Consider the following 25,891-nt stretch of genomic DNA (forward strand, 5'->3'; position numbering starts at 1 on the left):
TGCAGCGTAACGCGTGACTACGACTGCCGGCCGAGCGTCAAGCTCAAGCGCGATATCGTCACTAATGCAAGAGCAATAGGATAGGCTTGGCTGGGCGTCGCGATGCGTCGTCCAGCGTTCGCGTCCAGCGTCCAGCATTCGTCGTCCAGATTGAATTGAATGGCACTTCCGAGTGCACCGTCGTTAATTTGCTGACCGCTTTCATACAATTCCCTGTCGCGCTGTAATTCGAGTAATTTGTGAGCAATTTTTATGCGCGTCCTTTTTATCAAGATTGAAACTGAATTCCGATTTTTTCGCTCGACCGTTAATCAGAAAATTGCTCCCAGCTGTGCTCCGTACCGGTACAACGTCTTGTAATTGAAATTCTACGGAATGTCTCGATCTTATTTTGCTTGATTCCAATTTTGGCGCGAGGTCACGAGGTTAATTTTATAAAATTAAGGATAGAGCAAAAAATTGGAATTCGGTCCACTGGGTTTTTTTTACGCTTCATTTATATGCCATTACTATTTGTTGCACAATGTGTATGATGGACTGCTTTCTTTCTGCCAATATCGAGAAGGTATTTGCATAATACCCAGATGATAATTCAATTTGTTTAATTAAGTGGAAAGTTATTGATAATTTCGATGAATTTGAACGGAATGGCGGAAATGTGTCCTGAATATTGGGCCACTGGCGTGTAAATTACACTCCGTTCTGCCGGGTTAATGAAAATTTCATCGGGAACATCATTTCTCAGAACTTTTGTATTTTCGACATTATTTGATCACAGAGATTTAGTATGGATTTGATGTGTCTTTGATGCCAAGCAAATTTTAAACTCGAAAATGACATTTGCTACAGTTTAATTGAATTTATTTTAGTAACAGACTTCTATGCGTATTAAATAGACGGTATCAGGTTACCAGCGGTAAATTTTTTTTCAAAAAGATTGGATTTGATATATAAAAGCTCCGGATATTCAGATTGGATGTCGGAAAATAGAATTGCTCTCTTGCATTTCTATACGATTACTATGCGCATAATAACTATTATTATGTGCAGAGAAACTAATATTTAAAATGTGTGATCAGGAATTATTTTTTGATGACGTTTAACTAAGTTCCAAAAAGATCATGTCTTGTGACTAAATTACAAAACTTTCTAATCAATCAATTTTTCCTGTATTTTATCTCGGTTATCTGATCTTGAGACTTAATTGTTTAAAAGAGAAAGGATTGAAAAGAGAGAGAGAAAGAATTGAAAATTAAAGATAAACAATGGTTTTTTCTCATAAAATTTTCATCGAGAAAAATTAATTAAAAGAAAAATAAGTGAAATTTATCATAGAATATGTAGGTGGAAAGATATTTGAATCACGTACCTCCATACAGAAAACATATTAATTTTTATGATTTCGTACAATTTATGAAACACCAATAAAATTGCACTAATCATTGAAATACATCGCCGGCGCCAGAAATGCTTTATGACAAATTGGAACAAAGTTTGCGGCGTCTACTGCAATATTGCATTGGAGGAAGCAAGAGCAATAAGCGGAGGTAGCGAGTAGAATCACTGTCGGTTCGTTATAGCGTGGCGTTGCCTCAATATATCGATCTTTTCGATATTGTAGTACTAGCACTCGTATGAGAAGAAAAACCGAAACGTCCCGTATCGCGAGCTTTCCTCGCGACAATAATTGGTAAAGCTCAGATGGCGAGCACGCGTCCAGCGCACTCTCATGAATTTCATGTTCCGCCCGTCACGCCTCTGTTCGCCGTTCCGGCCAAAAATTGCCGGAAGCGGAGGCACGCGAGCAGGAGAATGCAAATGCTATGGCGACTTTAATAGCACGGATTATAAAACAGATCCGAACACAGATCCGCGCCCGCGCGTGCGTGAACGTCGCGCTTGAAAATTTAAATCCGCTCTACGGATCCATATAATTCCATTATGCCTGCATTTGTAGCGAGAGAGGTGAGCTTGTTTTTGTCGAGTCTGGTCGTGGTGTGATGCATGTCCGCGCACAGTTCACAGAGATGACAAAAAAAATAATCTGTGAACTCCCGTGTCATGTACAAAATGTGATTGAAAATTGATGTTAAATACCTGTAGAACCTAAAATGAATCATATATTTGTTATTTTTATCTTAAATAATTTTATGTAATGGTCAATATTTTATAAAAATAAAACACGAAGATACAGAGTTACTAAAATTTATCTATGTAACAATCAGAATGAATTTATCTACTTGAAGCTTTTAAAAATAAAAGTGATTGTATTTTAAAACTTTTTATATTATAATTATATTTATTAAAAAGATTCTTTCTCGTGTTATTATGTTCAAGAAATGGCCATAAAAGATTGCGTCCAATATTGGTTGCATTTTATAGCTCGAATATAAGACCTTCTCCAGCACATTCTCTCATACAAGTTTTCTTCGTAGTTTTAAAGAGAGTAATAAGCTTCAAAAGCATTTAACATCAATTCCCAAACAGCCTGTAAATGTGACTGAATAAAACACCGTGAACGCGCAGCATTCGCACAGTTTCCGTATAATGAGGCTCGTTTGTTGCCGACGAGAACACTTTACGTTGTTTTATACGCCAACGTAATTGTTCCGGTGAATCTATCCCTGCCCGTCATTATTTCTAACCGATAATTATCTGATCCCTTGCTTCGCAGTGAATGGTATTCTCGGGCAAACGAAGTACGGCGAGACGACGGGTGTCGTCGTCGTCGTCGTCGTCGTCGTCGTTGCTGCACAATGGCTTGTTCCGATTTTACAATGCGCGAAAAACTAAACTGGACTCGAAGGCAAAACTTGATTTCGCGTCCGTCGATTCTCCCTCATTGTCGGACCGACTCAATTAACTCGACCGACCGCGGCCGAACGTGCGAACGTGTGGTGCCAAAGGAACGAGCAAACGGACAAGTGCGCGATAAGTAATGAAGTTTAAAGACTAATTGCCGCGCACGCTCTATGACCTATTGACCAACTGTCCCGAATGAAGATCGATTCATATTAATACAATCCATACAATCGTCAGTGGACAAAAAGCAGGATCGATAGAGTATTATATAACGTAAGCTATATTGAAACAGTTAAATTAATCAGCGCTGCGCTGGTGATAATACGGTGGCGAATACTCGGAGAGTCATAATACCGAAATTAGAAATGCGGAACAACGTGCAACGGAAATTCATTGTGCAGAAGTTTCATCGTCTGGCGTTGCCTTTTTTCTTTTTCGAAATTCGCAAACCATACATAGTGAAATTCCGAAAAAAACATGATTTCGGAATTAGCCGACACAGATAATCTAAACGTGAGAGAAATTTAAAATTTGCGATGATAATATGGGATAATGCATTTCCGGAATAATCTTCTATTTACATAATTCGTATTTTTTGCGAAAATAAATTTTTATATTTTATATTAGCATATTTTCCTGATTTAAAGATCTTATTTACAATTCACAATCGGGAATTTTTTGGGAGCATTATTTTTCTTAAACAACGATTTAATATGATTTAATACACAATTTATTAAGCAACAATTTTAATTATAATTTTAATTATAATTTTTAATTATAATTTAGATGTTCATGTTTGTCTATAGATTTTCGTGTAATGTGCGATTAATTATTATATGAATTTCCAAGTTATATGTACATTTTTTTAGACAATTGTCACTAACTAATAACAAAATAACGCGATAGGTTTCCTCCTCGGTTTCCGCTTTTCTGACGTTGCTTTGTCGATTCAAACGACTGTGCCCGGCCGTATCTACTGCAAAATATCAAATACGCGAATTCTTACACATCTTCAAGTCCTGAATTTTATTTATGTTTATAACAAGTGCTTTTACTGCAAATTCTTAATATATGCTATCAAATTATTTTAAAAGCTTTATAATCTCATTATTTTCATTTCGCGCGTTTTTCTCAACGCTTTGTACGCGATGTCCATTTCTGAGAATCTCCAGCATCGATCGGCATGTATGCAACGATATGGTGTGGCGTGCGGCGGGATGCCAACCGCTTGTAATTCTCATTAGAGACGCGCGTATTCGTCGCGTCCGCTCGCGGCTCCCATAAGGTAGCTTATAAGCGACCGCTCCGCGCGATATTACAACGCGCAGCGACATGGAATCCCGAGTAGCAGCCATGTTCGCCGACATTAATTAGTAGGAAAGACGGCGCGGAACAACGCGATAGGTTTCCTCCTCGGTCTCCGCTTTTCTGACATTGCTTTGTCGATTCATATGACTGTGCTCGGCCGTATCTACTGCGAAATCCAATACGCGCGAATTTTTCTTACACTTCAAGTGCTTTATTTATAATTATAACAAGTGCACTTACTGTAAAGTTGTTCTGAAAGCTTAAAAAGTATTAATCATTTTGTGATCGAATTGCATATTTTTCGCTCATGCAATTTTCGAAACTATATAAATATATAAAATATATGCTAGAATGAATATTTTATTGGCCTTCTTTTTTTATCTCATTTTGCGTAAGATAAAACTATAAATCGAAAATAAAGTAGAACATGTATATTCCGTTAATCGTGACAGAGTTAATTCGAAGTAGATATTCTTATATAATTATCATTAGAATATAAATGATGCTAAAGTTTTTTAAATTACCGTAAGAGAAAAAAATCTTATTGAAAAAGCAGTTAATTGTTACTGCCTTGCGCAATTAATGTTAAAGATGTATTGTGTGTATAATTGGAGAACCGAGAAGACGAAAACCAATTAAATCCAGAAACAAACTTTTCAAAAAAACTAAACACGCCGTGTGTATTCTGTGAACATAGATGTACACCAGGTCACACAAATGCCTTGACATATGAAGTTGCACGGGTGTCAAAGCATATCGAGTCGGCATGTTCCGACTCTACATATTTTTACATCATGACTGGTTATGAACATAACGGCAATGCTGTTTTGGCTATTTCAAAACAACTGGAGCAATTGACAAATAAAGGTTAATATTTATAATATCAATCAATTGATCCAGTTGCTTTGAAACAGTCAAAACAGCTTTGCCGCTGTGTTTATAACCATAGTCATGATGTAAAAATATCTAGAGTCGGAACACGCCGACTCAATATGCCTTGACACCCGTGCAACTTCATGTGTTAAGGCATTTGTGTGACCAGGTGTACTTGATTAAAAGTTTTACATAGTGGAAAGATTATTATGTTCATTTAAATATAATATCACACAGAGACGATAAATTTATATATATTAATTAAACTGAGAATTTTATCGAAAAGAATCTTCGTGCAGCGTAAAAAGCTTATTCATTAATTATACTTTTATTCTATTACTTTAATGTGACACTTTTGTTCTCACAATCAGGTTAATATTTTTAGAACGGAATAAATTATTTTCTCTTCCTGTATACATACATATACATCTCCATCATTTCTTCATTTTATTTATTAATGTAAATTTTTTCCGTAACTACTATTAGAAAGACCGCAATAAATAGTTAGTTTTCCGTATGATTATTTCAGAATTGCTCTAAATATTTAAAGAACCATAAGAGCTTTCAAAATTGGATATAACGCGCTTATTAAACGTACACAATTTTGAAGATAAATACAACACGCGAAAATAATGTAAAAAAAAAATACATAAACGCTTATCTAATCTAAAATTATTTTCAAATTGTAGACGAAATTCTTTAATAATTTTAATAGTTTTTCTATATAGAAGAAAGATTCATAATTACAAAGACTTATATTCAAATTCAAGATGGTCTAATTTGAGTATTCGCTGTAAACGAGCAACCGGTGCAATATAAATATTCATAAAAACTTTTAACATTTTTTAAAATTCATGTAGCTTTTTTTATATTTTTGCGTTGAACTCACATCTAAAAATGTATCCGCATATTTCTAGATGTGAATATATTAGAAAGTATTTTGTATTTTGGAATTTCTTCAAATCTTTCTCATAATCTATTCATTAAATTAAAAATTCTAAATTTTATCGGAAGAAGCGTAGGCCGGATTAACCACCGCAGTGCTGACGCTGTTGTTATCCAGCACATTCTTTTCTTCAGCCGGCCTCCATAATTTGGTAGGTCGAAATAAAGCCCGGATGTTCTGCGAACAATTAAAAGGGCACAAATTAAATTGTTGCGAATCCGATAATGGGCGAGATACGTGCCGCCGGACCCGTTCACATTCCCGCAAGGTCATATCTTTTCGTGCGAAACCGCACAAGTACTTTCGAAGTGTGCGCGGAACGGCCGAAAACAATGGGAAAGGGAGATAAGAGTAATGTTAAATTTATCGGCTAACAGAAAGCGGAAGCGGTCAAGAAAGAGAGCTGTTTGCCTTTCTCCCTCTCTCTCTCCCTTTGTAGAAATAGGTATCCAGACAGGGCCGCCGCTGACACGTAAAGTGCTTTTGTGCAAAATTTCATTTAGTGCTTCTCTATAAAAAAAAAACTAATATAAAATTATTGAAGAATAAAATATATTTTAAAACCGAAAATCAGAAGGACAGAAAAAAAATTATATAGAGATTCACAATATTTGTATTCATTCAAATGTCAAAATACGTTGTCACATAACATCATTTGTTTGCGAAAGTTCGAGCGTACAGCAATCTTCAATTCCAAAAATTTAATCTAGCAAAGTGTTAAGTTTTAAATGTATGTCAACTTTTGTATTTTCAATTTTGTTAAAATTCGCGACCGGCGACCTTCTTTATGCATTGCCTCTTTGTGCAATGCGCGATTTACACTCGCGGCGGCCCTGTATCCGAAGCGATGGAGAGCGGCGCGCGGCCTCGCGGAGAAAACTTTTCGTTTCAAAGTACGATTACCTACGTACCGTGGAAAAACTTGTATTAAGACGTTTCCCGAGTTCTCGAGATTTTACGGCGCGGGCCGGGGCAACTTCTAAATCGGCCCGTAACCGCTACCCCGCGCTACGTAGCTTTCGAGAGATTCTCACTCTAATCAGAAGACAGAGGGAATAATGCGGTACAATAACACCGGAACAATATTAGTGGATCGCAATTTCTCCACATTCGGCGGAAATAATTTATACGTAAGCCGCATGCATTTCGCGAATAATGACAAAAGTTTTCACGCGCGTCTGATTAATCGATCGTATAGGAAACGGGACAAGTCGGTCAAGAGACTATCGGCAGATTCGATGATTTCGCGAAATGTATGTCAATTCACGCCTCTGCTTTCTCATTGGTGAAAATTAATGATCCGATTGCCGCGCATTTCTCTCTTAATACAATAATCTCCCATTCTGAAAAATAAAAGCCATTAAGTAAATAAGCCAAAAGCGAGTCGTCAAGAAAAAATTCTGATTGTTAAGAAATTTCAGCTCGAGAAGTCTCTCGCGTCAGTTTGATAAATTTTTCTCGCGGGAAATAAATTATTCTCAATTCTTGAAAAATATAATATTTGAGTCGTTGAACAAAATGAATAATGTCATTTTCCTCATTTTGAGAAGCACAATGTATATATACATATTTCACTTTTACTAAAACATTAAAACTTTGCGGGGAATATTTGCGAAGCTTAAACTTTCAAAATCCGTTTCACGTGGAATGACTCAGTGAATGGACGAATAAACAGCTGAACGAACGAATAAACGGTCCTGAGCGAGTCCTTCGGTGGACTGATTACCAGACATATTTGCAGGCGCGTTTGATAGAAACTTTGGTCCTTTCATCGCGAGCAGCTGACTCACCTTCGTTTTCCAGAGTTGTATGAAGAAGAAGATCGGTAACGGCACCAACGTTGCTAGTCCGATTCCGATCCCAATTACGCCCGCCCAGACGGGGAATACGTACGAGCCATAGTTCCCCTGGAAGTCGGTTTGATCTAGTTGATATACAAAGACCCCCTGTGGATAAAAAGCGAAGCGCCAGTTGGTCAGTCGTTTCTCGCACGCGAGCTGTGGGAGGCTGAACGATAGATATATGTGTGTGCGTATGTGTGTGTGTGTGTGTGTGTGTGTGTGTGTGTAGGAGCGTGACACTATTATCAATTAAGGGGGATTTCGAATTTTTAATCAAAACTAACTTTCGCAGGGCGCCGTTCGGTGCTCGTCGAGGGAAATATTTCGGTCCCTGCGATAGCGTAGGCGAAATTTAGCCGTTATAAATAAAAATTCGCTCGGCACGCCTCGACAGGCAGCAGAGCCAGATTAATTAAGCAGTTCGGTTGTAGAAAATACAACGCTTCGCCTCCTAGGGACACGTATGGTCAGAGCCGAACGGCGAGTTGCGAAGCTGATAACTCTGTTTAAAAAGTCCGATAGAATCAGAAAAAGAATATAATCGTATCGCTCTTTCACATAAGCGTCAGATTTCTTATCTGATATCTTTGATATATATAAGTCTGTTTCTTATATTATTATATAAGTTGTACATATTGGTGAAAAACAATTTGGTTCATTGCCTAAGTTTTAAATTGTTTTTTAAACGATAGAGTTTAGTATTTTACTTGAATTTATATTAGCATTAAAAATAGTTATTTATAAATTGAAATTCAATTGTTAAATTTAAAAAATATGTACACGTACATATTCAGACAAATATATATAATTTGTTAAAATCACTTATAATATTCTTGTCTGTTAAGTTTGTAAATTTATCATAAAATTTTAATCTCCAGAAGTTTTATTTCACAAAACAAGTTGAAAAGTTTTTTGCATTACAATTGAAAAATTTTAGGAATATTTCTGAAGTATTATATTGTACGGAACTTCTTAGCAATCGATGGCTTTAAGTTTTATTACTTTCCATATAAATTCCATTAATCGTCTCTACGCGATATATAGTCGGGACTAATTTACGGTATATTCTCTCTCACTGTGTCGCCGAACTTCCCGCAAAGTTTACAGTCAATAAACGTGGGCTCCTTACCGCGGCGGGATTAAACATCATTGCGTCTTCCTCTCGTTAGTACCGTCGATTGTATCGTTTAACAATTGTATCGTCGGCGCTGTCGTTAAAGTTTTCATCGTCGCGTAGTTTACTCGCGAACGTATAAAGATAAGGGCTGGAATAACTTGTTTCAATAACAATAGCGAATCAAGGCGACGCAAGATCATGGTTTATGCTATAGGAAGCAGCATTTTGTTGCTGATTGTCTCGCAAGCTGCTGTTTGCACGGATCTCAAAAGATTTAACCGCTTTTCATCAATTCAGCAATGAATATAGATCGGTTTAACAGTTTCATCGCAGAAATGAAATATGTTCTAATGTTACGTCGAGTCCATTTTATCGATATATTTTTTATATATGGAATTAATTTATATATTCCATACATAAACTAGTGTATGGACAAGTGTTGTGTGTATATACATATATGGAATAGTTTATGTATTCCATAATAAATAAAGCTATTATTTGAATGTTATTTCGATCAAATTTTATCTGTACTAAAAATTTACACTAAATTTCGGGCTATTCAACTGAGTCATTTTATATGTTTTTATTGAAACGATTTTTTTTTTTTAAATCATAGATAGAACCTTTTTAAATTTTTACATACGCACTTCTGTTCTCACCGCAGTTGCTGATTTGAACTGTAGAATTGATTGTTAATATTTTAATATCATTGAAACGCGCTCGTTTCGAGCTGCAGTTAATGCAAAATTATATCCGGCAGCAATAAAAACATGAAAATTTTATGTCAAGATGACAAGGGCTGGTGGTTTTGCGGGACGATTTGTAAAGTGCACTTACCAGGCAAGTGAGAGGTGCAAGGACGACCCAGCAGAACCACCAGAAGCCGCGTAGATAACGGCCGAATTTCATTTTCATTTCGGCGAGGTTATCCAGAAATTTGTTGCATCCGTAGAACCAAGAGGCTATAACCACCTCGGCAAAGCCGATCAATAGGATCGCCCAGGAGGCAGTATGCCAGTCCATCAATTTGAACAGGTAGATACCGCCGTCGAACACCATCGGGATCCCTAGGAGCCAGCAGGCAACGCATATACCCAATATCACAAAGGCCTCGTATTTTCGCAAATCCGGACGCCTGTCCAGTATGGCGGTGTTTATCGCTTGCACGCCTGCAAACTGCATCATAAAAAGTAACAGCCGCGGCCGCGTTTCCTTTCTCCTTCGCGATCCTCTCCGCGCGCATTTCTTTCCTTTATTTTTGTGTAATAGGCACGACGCGTTCGATCTCCGAAAATGCCCAACTTTGGATCGTATTCATATGATATAAGCGCGTCTTTACAGTTTTTGTTCGCTCTCCGGGATCTCGCTGGAAAAGACCGGTGCTGAAAATCGCGCGGAGGAGAGGAAGGTGTGGATTTCACTGAGACGGCGGACCATAATTCCTTCCATGATATACGAGCCCCGGGGTGGAAAGACGGCGAGAGTTTCGCGATGCAAAAGCAACGCGAAACGATCGCCGTCCGGCTAGTCGCTCGCTCGAGAGAAAGAGAGAGAGAGAGAGAAAGAGAGAGAGAGAGAGAAGGAGAGACGAGAGCGCATCCCTCGTTCTCGCCCGCGGCATCTTTTGACAAATATGCCAGCCGTTCCTCAGGGCGCCTGAATAGCGCCTCCTTAGCGCCGGAACGGATGTGAAATCCTCGCGAAATAGCTTGGTCGATGAGCGACGTGGAAGATACTACAACCATATTTCCCGCGAGCCTATTTTGTAATTTTTTTACGCGTCCATTATAGCTATTTGCATAGTTGCATAAATGCGCAGAGATACGAACTTATTGACGTGTTTGACGAAGTGCACAATTCAATGCATAGTGATTACAAAATGGACGATATTGTATTGCGTTATTTTTTGTCAAAAAAGGGAGAGAAGGCATTTTTGAATTTACATTTCTGTTTAATTTAAAAAAATTTTTAATTGTGAAAAATAAGATATGACTTGCCGTTGATGTTGCAGTTGATATTGCTTGTGTGACATAATATGCAATTAAATAAAGTTTGGAAGTTATACAATTGTTAACTGTGGTGTTGTATTATTTCAATGAGATATTGTTACAGCATTGAATTAGAGATGTTGATACAAACGAAAAAGCGAAAAATATCAAATTAACATTTAATGTTGTTCACAAAAGAATAAAAATCTATACAATTTTACAACCTTTTAGTATGCGATACAATATCGACACATTTTATAACCTTTTAGTACAATAATGAAATAAAATCTCTCTTTTTTGTAAAACGATTTGGCATTATTTTCGATTTGAAATAGATCGAACAGCGAAATAGAAAATATTATACATGCTATTAAGATCTTTTTTCCAAGTGCTAATGTGAAATCAAAAATATTTTCTGTTTCGTCCGGAGTATTTTTAAAATAAATTTTGATATATTATCGGAGAATAAGTGAAAAAGAGCTAAAAACGATATTTATAAACGCAAATTCATCTCTTGCTGGGCAACGCTGCGTCCTTCTCCGAGTATTGAGGTCAAATTCCGATTTTGCCACAGGAAATTCGAATTGTACGAGCATTGTACGTATCGCTCGCATTATTTCGCTTCATTTAGCGTACGCGTAGTTAAACTATTTCGAATAACCGACGAGAAGAGACGAGGAGTTCGTACCATCTTGCGAATATACAACTCGTCGGAACGAATGCAGTTAGCGCGGCGATGTTTCTCATTACGCGGAGGAAAATTGAAATTCGCATCTCCAGCCCCGCCTCCACACCTGCTCATCGCACTAATAATTATTTTTCTCGTCGTCGTAAGTGCGACGTGGGACGAAAGCGGGCCGTCTTGCCAGTCGGTTTTTTCTTTCTTAAAAATGGAAATAATACCTTCTATGGTCTCCTTAAGCGTTCGCGCGATAGCATTTTTCGTTTCCCGTTTATTGTCGTCGCAACACGCGCAAGCTCGCAAAATCAGATCATGCGATATACATAAAGCACGATTCACTCGCTCGTGTATTTACCTGACTGCCGAGGCCGAGTATGAAGAGCATGAAGAAGAACAGAATGGCCCAGAGATTCGCGACCGGCATCCGCACCACCGCCTCCGGGTAAGCGATAAAGGCCAATCCCTCCGCACTCTGGACCACCTTGTCGATCGGCATTTGCATCTCTCGAGCCAGAAATCCGAGTATCGAGAATATCACGAAGCCGGCGAAAATGGACGTGAATAGATTTGCGAAGGTGACGAAGATAGTGTCTCTAAAAGCAGCAACAGAGGCAAAAATCAAATTATCGTACGCTTGATGAGCATACGGGATATTACTGATATACTTGGATAAACCACACAGAAGTGAGCTTTATGTGCTAAAACAAAGAAAAAAGTCAACATTATAGCGTGTGTCGCTGGGAAAGAAGCGCTTTCATCTCTGCAAATAGAAGCGAAAGATCCTTCTAACCCGTAATTGCATGCTTTTTCTGTCCTTTTGATACCCAACGTAATCTTACAATTTTATTTCCTATTTTTCTCACGGTGTGCGTAGCGCATTTGTTGCTTATTTTTGAAATACGCAACATACGTTTATTTATTTAAAAAAATTATCATACACCATTTCGAAAGTATTCGCGAAAGGGATGTAAAAAAGTTTATCCCCTATTCGAGAATTTACACGTCGGTCTTATTAATCGAATTATTGTACGATATTTAATCCTTTACGACAGTTTACCTCCACGGGCTCGTTATTATTATACTCGAGTTAGTCTCAAAATTACACCGGCTGCTCGCGACGACGCCCGTCACCGAAACGACGTCGTCGAGTACTGAGCTAAAATGAAATATGCAACGATCGCCATGTCGTAAAGAAACTGAAATGTCGGCGAACGATGAGCCGCGAAGATTAATAGATACTTGGAGTGCTTAGTCAGTGCGACTAATTAAATACACGTCTTGCGATTAAATTATTTGCGCGACCAGACGCGCGATGAATCCGGATGCGGACATTTTCTTCTTTTTCTTTTATTTACTTCCGCGTTCGCAAACGTCCTAAATTTTTTGCTCGCTTTTGTAGATGTACACAAAAATATATATTTGTTTTAATATAATCACACCTGTGGCAATTGTTGTGGAATTTGCTGTAGCTCGCGAGAGTGACCAGAGATCCACAGCTGATACCGAGCGAATAAAAGACTTGGGAGGCGGCGTCCGCCCACACTGTGGCGCTGTTCAGCGTTGAAAAGTCAGGCTTGATGTACCATAGAACGCCTTCATCGGCACCCTCCAATGTAGCACCTACACGAATATCTCCTTCAGTTACGCTCACGACGGAATTATCCGATCTCGCGTTATGATCCTATTGTCGCCCAATCCATGCGCAAATTCTAAACGGACGGACGCGCGATCTACGGAAAAAGCTTATGGGGAAACGCTTGCAGAAAAGCGCGCCCTGAAAAAGTTAAATCGCGCGAAGATACTTAGTCGATGATCGTTGTATCGAATCCGATATTGCCTGAACACACGGCTCCGCTTAGCGGACCTGTGCAAAAATAAATTTTTACTATAACACAATGCTAAGATTCTTCAAAAATAGATTTAGTGCAACAAAGAACATTAATCTTTAGAGAATTGGAGAAAAATTTTAAATTAATATCAAATTTATTAAACATGCAATTTTATGCTTAAAAAAATTACCTTCATTTTTAGAATTAAAAAAAATTATATATCTGTTCTGAAAATATAATGAATACTTTTTTTAAAACTTTGAACCGCAATTACGGTCAATGGATTAAATGTAAAGTAAAAGCCAGCGCCGCTAAATAAAACCACTCCTCCGTTTTTTACCTCGTATTAGCAGAATCGTGAGTATCAAGTAAGGGAAAAGCGCAGTGAAGTAGACGACCTTGCCGACGCTCTGGATGCCGCGCACCAGACAGAAGTAGCACACTATCCAGGCTAGCGTGAGGCATCCGAAGAGTTCCCATCGCATGCCGCCGAAGTTCTCCCAAGTGGCGCCGCGTAAACCGAGAACGTAGTCTCTGGATGCGATCGACAATTACATGCTTTGCGGATGTACGATCTTCGACAATTTTTGTCTCGCACTCCTCAACGCTGAATAGCGGCGTAAGGTTCGTTAACGATCCTCCCGACACGACATGACCAGCGCTGACGACATTGTGCGCGTACCATACCTGAAGTACTCTTCGGACGCCAGTATCCGATTATAAGTATCACCGCGCGCCATGGCTGTTTTATTCTCAAAAATGCAGTGGGTGGTGTTGCCAAACTGGAAACCCAATTCGGTACAGACTTTGTTTGCGTTCATGCAGGTCTTGTTGAAAAATATATAGCTTGAGTTAATCTCCTGACACTCTCCATCCTGAAGACCGCTGTAACAATCTACCCATATCGGCATTAGTATTAAATACATTGTCTAAACAAATAGGCACTGATTAATCTTTTGAATGCGGAGTGCTCTTGAGCTAAGCGCTCAATACGGATAACACGCAATTTGCAACTGACAATTGCTGGAATAATTTTTATTAATTTTTTTATACTGATAATTTTTATTTATGTCGAGAATATAAATAAAAAAATTTGTTAAACATATGTATGAGCTCAAAATCGATGTCGATTTTTGCAGAAAACGTATGTTTCCATAGCACTCAAGGGATTAATTTATAATACATGAACTCACTTAATCGAACTTAATTATCAATGATTTTATAAAAATAAAATTTGTGCTTTTTAAAGAAACAATGGAACTGCAAACATATCAATTGATAAATAATAGATATTCGGTAACGCGTTCATCAAGATTTAATTGGACTTTGTGCGATAAAAGTTTAATATTTATCAGCATATCGGTTTGCTTCCACTTACCATTCGTGTTGAAATCATTATCGCAATATGCCCAAGCGAGTTTTGACGAGAAAGAAGCGAAAGTGTAAAATAAAGTCCACGCGACGATTACCATGTAGTATATCATTACTAGCAGAATGACGACCAGCGTGCAATAGCCTAGACCGTGAAAAGCCGGTGCCATGTGACGGAAAGCTTTTACGGGCCCGAATCCGGTATACTGACCCATACAAAGCTCCAGGAAGAATATAGGCATGCCCATCGTGATCAGCATAATAATGAAGGGTATCAGAAAGGCGCCTACAGAACAACCATGCACTACTTTAATTACAGTTCCTCTGATTAGCTCGCAGAAAGAATTTTTTCTGAACAAAACTTAAATCAAATTGTTGAGAAAAATTATTATCGACAATTGATTTTTATCGCTAAAAAGTACTAGAATTTATATAAATTATGATAATTACAATACTCACCTAAAATATAAAGATACAAATATAAAAAAATTATACAAATAATTAATGGACTACACAACATGTACAGCTACTTGAAAAGCTCTTATCTGATGAGAATGAAGCTCTCGTGTAAACAGTCGGCTTACAGATCTATGTTAAAGAACTTGACAGTTTGCATTAAAACAAGTGAATGAATTAATGAAAAACGTTTATCGGGAATCAATTGTAGCTCCAAAGGAAAGTTCCCTGAACCCCGGGCTCTTGTTTATGACAACTATTTCTCCCACTTTTGGATCCACGAGACAATTTCAAAGTTTGCGCATCAGCTTCTCGAAGTTTGTATCTATAATTTTCCGACGCCCTGTATAAGAGCGGATATTGTGCGCATCCCAGTATGATATATAATTCGATGGTCGTCGTATCTGGAGCACGTATTTTCCATGTATGCTGTGGGACAGATACACGCACGGGCACGGTTACATGCGCGCGTACGTACGTACGTACCGCCGCCATTGCGATATATGAAGAGAGGGAAACGCCAAACATTGCCGATGCCAACGGCATACCCGATGCAGGATAGAACAAATTCGATCTGGTTGGACCAAGCGCCTCGCTCCGGCTCGTCCGGACGCTCCACCAAAGCACCGCCAACTCCGAGAGAAACCCTCTTCGCCTGCCAATAACACACGGATGAGAGCTACGTTATATTTGCATCATATAAATTATCGCCAAGTCAACGAAGGAAAGATCTGATGGCACACTTTGAATGGACACATGAATGATCGCGGGAAAATGTGGGGGAAAAATACGCGGCCCTCAACACTGCGTCGAGTATTCCAGCATATTTGCGTAACAAGATTACAGGCTCGAATCAGCCGAATTTATCTCTGTATTTTAACGATGAAAATATTTGAGCTGACCGCATTATACATAAGAGGAGATTAAAAATACGATTACGCAATCAACAAATTTTCATCAATTTTTAAATTATTACACAAAAAATGGAAACCTAAAAAAAATGGAAAGTATAATGAAACACGACTTTAAGAAATGAAGAAGTTTATTCTAGTTTTCTAATGGATGTATAATTATTATATAATAACAGATGTAATTAACTCTAGTTTCTTAATGGAAACATAATTAACGTTTTAGCGTAATTTTTATAAAGGCAAAAAAATGAAGACAAATTAGTTCTGAACTCGTCAATGACATTGAAAGAAATTATAGAGTATATAAGGTCAATATCCATCACTAATGGATATTCATGATAAATGAACGCGACAGTAAAAGTTTAGATAGGAAAGAAGAACTTAAAATAAACATTTTCAATGTTTATAAATTTGTGAACAAAAGTGAGTCTAATGAGTCATTGCATTTTAACGAATAAAGAACGTAGATGATTTACAATGATATGCATATTCGAAAGATATATATTTGTGCAAACAGCTTTCAGATGATAAGAAAGCGATTAAATATGGAGATACACGCTTTTCGTTTCCGAATTATAATCTCATGATAATTAGTCATAACATATTTCTAATTAAGATTCTACTTCTATCAAGAACGAGATACTAACCTGAGATGATTTTCTAGATCCGTTTTCCATTGTAAATTTGGTAACGTTTGATTTGTCTATCGCGCTGTGTTACTCTCTTGATCTGTCTTGGAGCGTTAATGACTATCTGACCGTCGCCGCAATCAGGCTATAATAATATGTAACGAGATAATTTGAAGGAGCGATTATCGAAAGATAATTTCCGGATCTACTCGATCGCAAGTCTCGCGCACACAAGTAAATTCGATCGCTTCGCACAAGAACGACGCTCAAAGTTTTTATTAAAAATGGGTTGTAAAGTATTATAATCTCTGAGCTGTTTACAGAAAATCTGATAAGACAACGATGTCGCCCGATTTAGATAACGCAAGTGTTCCTACAAATATCGAGCATGTATTTTCACTAGTTTAAAGATCGAATTCACATGAATACATTCCTTTGATTATCTGTTAGAATTGTCGACTTGGAAAACTCAAAAAAACTTTGAAAAGAAAAAGAAAAAAATTACGCTTGGAAACATACAATTTGAAATTTGTTTTTTTTTTTCTTTTTTTTCCGTGAAGTCTATTCAATATGTTCAATATCCATCTCGGTGTATGATAACTTCAATTGAAAACTTCAATGAACTATGATAACTTCAATCAATCTCTCACTACATTCCGTTCCTAAGGTAAAGCTTTGGAAATGCCGGTTTGAGATTACCGTCTTATCAGATGTGAGATCATCAATCTTTCGTAAATGTCCGAAGTAGCAAAATCCCGCAGCGGCGTGTGCAACGTTATCTAGAGATAAGCCTGCACAGGAAATCTGTGGGTCTCTTCTTTCTAATTACCTTCTCTCTGAATTTATTTTTTTTTATTTTTTTTTATCCGCTAGATAAGACAATCGATAAAATAAGTTGCTTGTGTGAGCCATAAATGTAATATTTATTCAAGTAAACTTGAGTAAATCTTTTCTTTGAGTGGATTCTTTTTTAGCTCTTGAAAAAACATACAATGATAATGGAAAAAAACTGTTAGATCACTGTTTTTTGATTCTCTAAAGATTATTTTTACCAAATATTTTTCCGCATAATTTTAGCAGCGCAGCTGAAATATTTGATAAATTTATTATACTCTACGATGCAACAAATTTAATATATTTGTCTTCGGCTACTATTGATTTCCCTAGCTCATACGCGGCGGCGGACCACGGTAAAATTCAAAAATGAAAGGGGACGAGTGCGGCGAAAAAAAAACGGACGTGCTACTTTATCGCGGAAATGTCGGCGATGGGGAAAAAAACTGTTTTATTCGAGAGAACCCGGGAAAAGGAATGATCTCGCTATCGCCCGATCGCGTATGCAGAAGCATCGTGATAGAGGGCGAACGATTCTCAAATGGGAAAGGCGAGCAAATCTGCCTCCCACGGAGTGCCGGGATAAAAGAGACGATTTGCAAACTTGCTCTCGCTGTGACACATACGGAGCCCTCGATTCCGATCGGAAGGCAAACGCAAGCACGAAGTTATCGTTTATAGGGATCCCGCCCGACGGAGAGCGAGCCGCGACAAACTTTATGAATTATGGAACTAACCCGCGCATCGGAAAAATAATAGGCCCTCGATTCCTTTGACTGCGCGTGTCAACTGAACGGATTCTAATCTGGATTCCTATCTCTCAGACTTGTAATACCGCATAAAAGATTCGGGACATAAGCCATTGTACAACATAATGTAAAAACTTGCGCTTTTAGAAGACTCTACATAATTCCGACGAAATTTTCGATCGTGCCGGCCGGTGAAATACGCACAAAGCTTTTCACGGTCCGGAGGCTCGTAACATTATTTGCAATGCGAATTCACAGATAGTAGCCGGAAAATGGAGAGTGACGCGGTGCAGACGCGTACGTATGCAATGCTTTTTTGCGTTATTATGAGAAGGTTCTTTCAACCTGATCAATTCTACAGTTTGTCTTCTACTTTTGTCACTTTATTGCTTGGCTCGTGGCACACTGACGCAAATGTTTTTATCGAAACTCCTGTTTTCTTCCTTCCGCGCTTGGCCTTCCCTCCCTCTCCCTGTCTTGCCAACTATGTCGAGCAGATGCGATCGATGTTTCCAATGGGCCGACCGCTAAATCGTAGCGCGTGTATCCGGTTGCTCGAAGTCACGGCACTAACACTACGGATGAAATTAACAGAAGCGACCGCGCCGGAAAGGGTACTATCGGCAAACTTGGTAAGCTTGCGTCAGGGTCAATATAGTCATCCTTTCCTACAGGAGTATCCACAGCAATGTGTGTGTGTTTGCAGGTACCTATATATACGTGTAGTATGTTGTTCCAGGCTCTCGGATTTGAGCTTTGGGCTTACCTAATTATGTATATGGCATGATAATATTTTTTTCTCTGATATCTTTCTTGTTTTGTGAAAAACCTCCAAAGATTTATATTTGCACACGTAAAAGTAGATGATAATAGCTCCAATTCAACAGAATATTAAAATCTTGTTTCTAAAATGCATATTTATTATTGGTTTCTATTCTTATTCTTCTCTGAAACAATTTCACATTGTTTGATTGAGCATGTCGCAAAAATTGCGCTATTGCACCAGTCGCGAAATTCAATTCATGTCAATTTATGTATTATTCGAAGAGCTTTATAACAATGTTCTCAATACAAAACGACACGATTTATATACGTGTCATCATCGTCTCTCGCGAGAGATTGACGTCAAAGTTTTGCTTAGAATCGCAGAAATTACTGTTACATGCTGCGGTAATTGCTTATAACAGAATACCTCGACCAAAGTCAGAGAATGCCGAAGCTGAAGACGTCTTTAATTTGCACGCTTCTCTGGGGAATTCTCTCTCTCTCTCTCTCTCTCTCTCTCTCTCTCTCTCTCTCTCTTCCTTTTTCGTATTATAAAGTTTTCGAAAAGGAAAAGAAATCTTATAAGCAACGTATAATATGTTACAATGATAAGCCGATCGAATGATTTGCCCTCTGCTTGACTATTACAATCAAAATTAGGTTTTATAAGAAACTTTTTTTTTACACAAAAAAAAATTAATCGTTAAACAAATTTATCACTCGCGATTTAATTCCGCACTCTTTTCGACTTTCGCCATACACGTGTACACTCTTTAGCTCTTCGCATCAGACTCCTTATTTCTGTAGCGGAATGCTCCTATCTACTTGCCGCATATTTACAAATAATCGGTATTTGCAGCAAATACCTATCGCGATCCGCTATCGCCACTTTTGTCTTATCAACTTTAATTTTTATTTTTTGTGACGCTTACAATTTCTTTTTTTGCCTGAAAGGTATTTTGCTAATACACATTTATTATTCGCACTTGATTCTTTTATTCTATAATGATTTATTTTGTCCCGCTCTTTTTATTCTTTTTTATTCTGCAAATATATTTTCAAAGTGATCGTAAATACGAGCGATCCATGAGGCATCTCGATTCGCGTTTGATTGCGTTTTTCAGTAAGGCATGCAAACGGATCACGAAAAATATATAAAAAAGGTGAACGATAAAGAGGGGAATTCGGTATTTCTGGCTGTCGTCCTTAGCGCCAATAAAAGCGCCGGAAGCGATACTATCGTTCGTGCACGCGCGATATCCCGATCTAGAGAAGGGAAAGTAACGTTTGTCCGCCTTCCGATAGTTAGGCGATAGCGCGAATAACCTCCTCCCCCCTTGACCGTTAAAGCCCGTCGCGGCGATCAATAATTAAAAGATCCCATCGGATAGCATCGATGTTATTGCGCCGTGCAATCGTACGAGAGCCGGTCTCGTCGCGAATACGTCCGCGCATCCGGTATACAGCACAACAACAACAACAACATATTCAGGATGTCCGGAGAGTCGCATCTCGAAACGCCCAAGCGGAAAAGTTCGAGAAAAACCAAGCAATAAAAGCGCCCGCGATCCGTTTTACTCCGAGCGGAGTGGTAGTTTTTCAAACATCGTTGTTACAGAGAAATGGCGGTTACAGTACAACAATCAATCCTGAAAAGTTGGTGGCACGACACAAGCGGTACGCCGACGAATTGTACGTTTAACAGATTTCATTATTTTCTTTTTTAATGTAACAAGTTTGCAAGGAAACGTCTTATGTACGTATGCACAATAACGTTGATGACGCGTCGTTCGACCTCTTTTACGATGTCGTTGCGACGACGTTACGATTGTGGTGAGATGATCCAGCAGCCATCTGGAAAGTGGCGTTTTCCAATGGATACGAAATCATGCCGAAACGTGCTCTTCCGATACTAGCCGTTCGCACGGCCGCTGCTCGTTCGGTTGTGAAAACTTAATTCCCCTGGTCTGGCCCGCCGTTTTCCCGACTCCCCGTGTGCATCTCTGCTTGAGTCCATTCGGCCGACAATCTTTTTATGCGATCGAATAAAAAAATAGAATTTCGCGATTTCATATGCTTATTTAACACATAAATATTTCGAATACTTTAATAGGCATGATATTAATTTTTATATGTTATAAATGCTTGACACAATTACACATATATCACAAATTATAAAATACTCTTTGTACACATACTGTAAATTGCAGGTCTTAACTTACTTATAACTAACGGTTAAAGCTTTATGATGTGTACTGATGTACTGATATTGAAAGAATACATGAAGAACATCTATTATTTGCATGTCAAAAAAAACAATTCTATTGCAAGATAACGCTTTGTGTGCTAAACAATAAAATGACCGGATGTGAGATAAGATAGTTTTAGGTAGGGTTAAGTGAGTATATACTCAAATGAAAAGGACAATATAACGATTGGTTTGATCGACTGTGCCATATGTAACGAATTCGAATATCGAATAAAGCACAAGTTTAATTCTACACGTTAATCCAAGTAAAGATATCAAGAATCTTCCGATACAATTCACACATAACACACACACACACACACACACACAAAGTAGCTTTTTCCTTCATAAAGATTCAAATTCGAAATTTCGCAGAGAAGCGATATTACGATAGTAGCCTTGTAAAATCAAATTTCGAACAACAAAATCCATATGATAATATTACTCAAAAATCTTAATTAATTGACGCAAGATTAGACTGTCGATGGCGATAGAGAAGGAAATAGAGAGGGATATTCTCCCAGAAAATTGGAATCTAATTTCTGTCTCATACTGTTACGGCTTACCGAAAAGCAGTAACTGAATATTATTATTGATTTTAATAGCGCTAATTCAATTAAAAATCGATATGTAATACTACCTGGTTTTGATTAATTGTATTTAACGCTGAGGTAACTTTCGCGCGCGCGCGCGCGCGCGCGCGCGCGAAGATACGCGTAAGAGGCGAAGCTTTAACCGGTCCTAATGCTAAATTTACTTGAATGGCCTTACACAATTAAAGAGTAAAGTAACGTTGCTGTTATCTGCGAGCGTTGAGAGCAGGTGGTCGCACGCTTGCTCGAGCTCGGTCTTTGTGTTTAACGATTACCCTTTGTTGGATATCGTTTCAATTTTTTTGCCACCGAGGAATGGGTTTATTTGAGTTTTTCTATAAAATTCGCGGATTAAACTGCCGAATAGTATAGAAAACATTCAATATTTAGAACCTTACTTAAACTTTTTTGGCCTTACATCACTCAGCTTTTACCCTAAGTTACTTTATGGCCGTAGGGAAAAGGCAGTAGCCTATTCGATGCCAGAATTAAAGAAGATGAAAAAGTAGTGCAGCTTTTTCTTTTCCGGGACGGCTTTTCGTCGCTGGCTCGTCAAACAGAGATCCGTATGAGGCCCGCAGGAATCACGTTGTCTCAAATAGTTCCCTAATCGAAATCTAAACAAAACTCTTGCAGAAATCATTTATCTGTAAAAGTCTCAAGTCAGATGATGTAATCTCAAATTTCTTCTCGTCGAGTCACGTCACAGTATGCACATTTATATTTCGCGTCCTTAATTTTATTGACAAAATCATCTGACTAATTTACAGTCAATTTTTCTTTAACGAACTTGCTGAAGAAGCTCATCATTAAATCGTAATCCTTTCAACTAAAGTTAGAATTGCAAGTTGTAGAATATTCTGTGTAAACTTGTTTTCCAATAACGTCTTCAAAACTATATATGAGAGGCTCAGAGGAAAAGTGGACCAAATCTTTTTTTTAAATCCATGTATAAACTAGAAAAAAAAACTGAACAGTTTTTACTGAATGATTTAAAAGTGAGTGAAAAGTTAAAATTAAAAGAAACTATATATTGCCTATGAAAAGCAGTATACATGTTGCACACAATTAGAACTTTAACTTTAGAACTAATTTTCTAACAATCAACAAAAATGGACTTGATCTACTTTTTCTCTGAACTCCACATATGCAACGATTACACGAAGGCTCAGAATGTATAACAGAATTGTGACAAAAACAATTTGACGGCGAGCAAACAAATGCGGATATATAATATCCTATCTGCTGAGTATAGTTATGCTTTATTATTGTTAATCTCTGCTGAAATATTCACTCGGTTCACTATTCGGTTTCCGGTTGCATATGAGCGCGCATATATGCGTACGTGTGTATATACGTAGCTTAAGATTGCGTCCTTCCATCCTTGATACTAGCGGATTAAAACAACGTGTGCTGTGAAATGTGAGCGCAGCACTCACAAACGCGAACAACAGCGTGATGTATCTCTTCCTTCCTGCGTTGTTAGATGTACTTAGATCCCGTATTTACCGGTTACCTGCATCTTCCATTTGTACTAAAATTTAGCAGCATCGTTTCGCCAATAGTTTTGCGGTACTGCGCTCACGACGCGAACAATTTCCCGCAAATACGGATAAACCCATATTAACATAGCGTTGCCAGAAATAACGTTATTGAATTAATTCTAAATCTTTCTAAATATTAATGTTATCATATTTAGCATTATGGCATTATATTATTAATAGCATGTAAATAATTAATAAAGCTTCAACAAATTTAATAGAAATAAAGCTAATTTCAGAGATAGATAAGGGAAATTTGTTTTATTAAGATTGTTTATTGCTCTCGATTAATGTGCAAGGTTATTATTTTGTTATTAGTGCGATTGATTAGATGTTCTTTATTCTGAAAATCTTTGCTTTCTCTCTGCGAATATTTACTATATTTTGTAGCTTTAACACGTTCTGTTCCACCATCGGTGGAACTGAACGTTCAATTTAGGCCGTTTAATACTTTAAGTAAGTATAAACAAATACATTATCATAAAACGTTTCATAACTTATTTCTTTTGTTCTACACTGCATTTTGTAAAATGTCTTTTTATTTTGATAATAATACATTTTTCAATATTAAATTTATTATAATATATACTTGAACTCAAATGCGCCAGGCTGGGCCATCAGTGATACATGTGGCCTGAATGGAAAATCACACAAAAATGGCTTGGCATAGAATGTGTTAAACTGTACACTTTTCACAAGCTTTTAACAGCGATAATTTTATATAAAATAGTTTTTTATTCTAATGAACTCTTTATTTTGCTGCTTTATCAAACTCTTTATTAAACTTGCTTACATAACTTCGTATTCAATTCATAGCATTTATATCTGGGGGATCGATTCTGTATCATGCAATGTAGTGAAAATTACAAAGGTGAGCAAATTTACTAGGTGTGCACTAGTAATATCATAGATACTTTAGTAAATTTGCTCACTTTTGTAATTTTCACTACATTGCATGATACAGAATCGACCTTCTGAGTTTACTGTGTCTATTCTATGATCATTAACTATCAAAAATGCTCTTTGTAAAAATGAGCAAGATATTGACCGGCAACCTATGTATCAGCACGTTATGTCTGGACTCCAAGAGTTTCGTAAATTATACAAATTATTAAAATACAATACGGTTATATAAAGCTCGCAATATTTATTATATTGGTCGTTCATTAAGTTCTGCGGTTCTTTTTATCTTACATTAAAACATAAATCTATCGTACTTAAAGATTTTATCAATCTAAAATATATTGTCCATCTTGATCGACGACCTTCTACCAACGTTCTGGAAGGGATATAATACCGTGTTTGTAGAAGTCATGCGACTTCTGCACGTAAAAGTCCTCCAAGTACCTTTGGATATCATCCATTAAATTAAAGCGCTGCCCGTCGAGATTATTTTGGAGAGATCGAAATAGGTGGTGATCTGATGGCGCAATGTCTGGAGAGTACGGTGGGTGCTGCATGACTTGTCAACCAAAACTCTTGAATTTCTGTTTGGTCACCAAAGCAGTGTGTGGTTTGGCGTTGTCATGGAAATTGAAGAGTTTTGGCTGGGATGTCATGCAGCATCCACCGTACTCTCCACACATTGCTCCATCAGATTACCACCTATTTCGATCTCTCCAAAACAATCTCGACGGGCAGCGCTTTAATTTAATGGATGATATCCAAAGGTACTTGGAGGACTTTTTCGCGCAGAAGTCGCATGACTTCTACAAACACGGCATTATGTCTCTTACAGAACGTTGGCAAAAAGTCGTCGATTAAGATGGACAATATATTTTAGATTGATAAAATCTTTAAGTACGATAGATTTATGTTTTAATGTAAAATAAAAAACACCGCAGAACTTAATGAACGACCTAATATTTAAAAAGGTGCGTTTAGAACTAAAATCTGAGTGAAAGTCTTTTTGTCTATTATTGATATTACATGTATATGACGTATACTATAGACAATAGTCAAAGATTATCACCCAGAGTGTAGTTTCTAAACACCATCCAAGGAATAACGAATAACAAATCACTGACAAATGAATAACAAATGACTTAAAATTGTCTTTTTCTTTTGTGACTGCGCAAAATCGTTGGTGAAATTGTTGGAAAAATTTGAAAAAATTCCACACGTGTGCAGAAAACACTGAAAACTACCTGATTAGCTGACTATGCAACTTCAAATAACAGTAATCAATTCTTAATGACATCTCAGCATGACTGATTTGAAAGGTATGTGGCAATAGCTATAATAAATGAGAATTCTGTTTTCAGAGCCACAAAAGTGACACTTAAATAGAAAATTTGTATTAAGGTTTGTATCAGGGGTTAGGTTTGAAAGGAGAAAATACGATTAGATAAGACTACCCCAGGTAATTGATGGTTTATTCGTTCAATTACGTTATCTCACGTTGAGAT

At 37.6% G+C, this 25,891-nt stretch overlaps 2 protein-coding genes across 5 annotated transcripts in view; one reads left to right on the forward strand and one right to left on the reverse strand.

Moving 5' to 3' along the window:
* The window catches only part of LOC105667634 (uncharacterized), a 70,234-nt gene that overhangs the window by 32,872 nt on the left and 11,471 nt on the right, over nt 1-25,891 (forward strand). The window lies entirely within an intron of this gene.
* On the reverse strand, nt 4,453-21,887 carry LOC105667636 (sodium- and chloride-dependent betaine transporter-like). Of its 2 annotated transcripts, XM_012359548.2 has the most exons (10): nt 16,772-21,880; nt 15,700-15,868; nt 14,765-15,043; nt 14,074-14,281; nt 13,727-13,920; nt 12,997-13,177; nt 11,913-12,150; nt 9,725-10,063; nt 7,720-7,875; nt 4,453-6,106 (listed from the first exon to the last, which is right to left on the reverse strand). In XM_012359548.2, exons 1-10 carry the CDS (start codon nt 16,799-16,801, stop codon nt 5,981-5,983), a joined length of 1,920 nt encoding a protein of 639 aa, XP_012214971.1. In that variant the 5' UTR covers nt 16,802-21,880; the 3' UTR covers nt 4,453-5,980. The 2 variants fall into 2 exon arrangements, with proteins under 2 accessions (XP_012214971.1, XP_012214972.1); XM_012359549.2 differs by lacking the exon at nt 9,725-10,063 and having other exon boundaries at nt 16,772-21,887.

Source organism: Linepithema humile, chromosome 7 (genome assembly GCF_040581485.1).
Source record: "Linepithema humile isolate Giens D197 chromosome 7, Lhum_UNIL_v1.0, whole genome shotgun sequence".
Lineage (NCBI taxonomy): Eukaryota > Metazoa > Arthropoda > Insecta > Hymenoptera > Formicidae > Linepithema > Linepithema humile.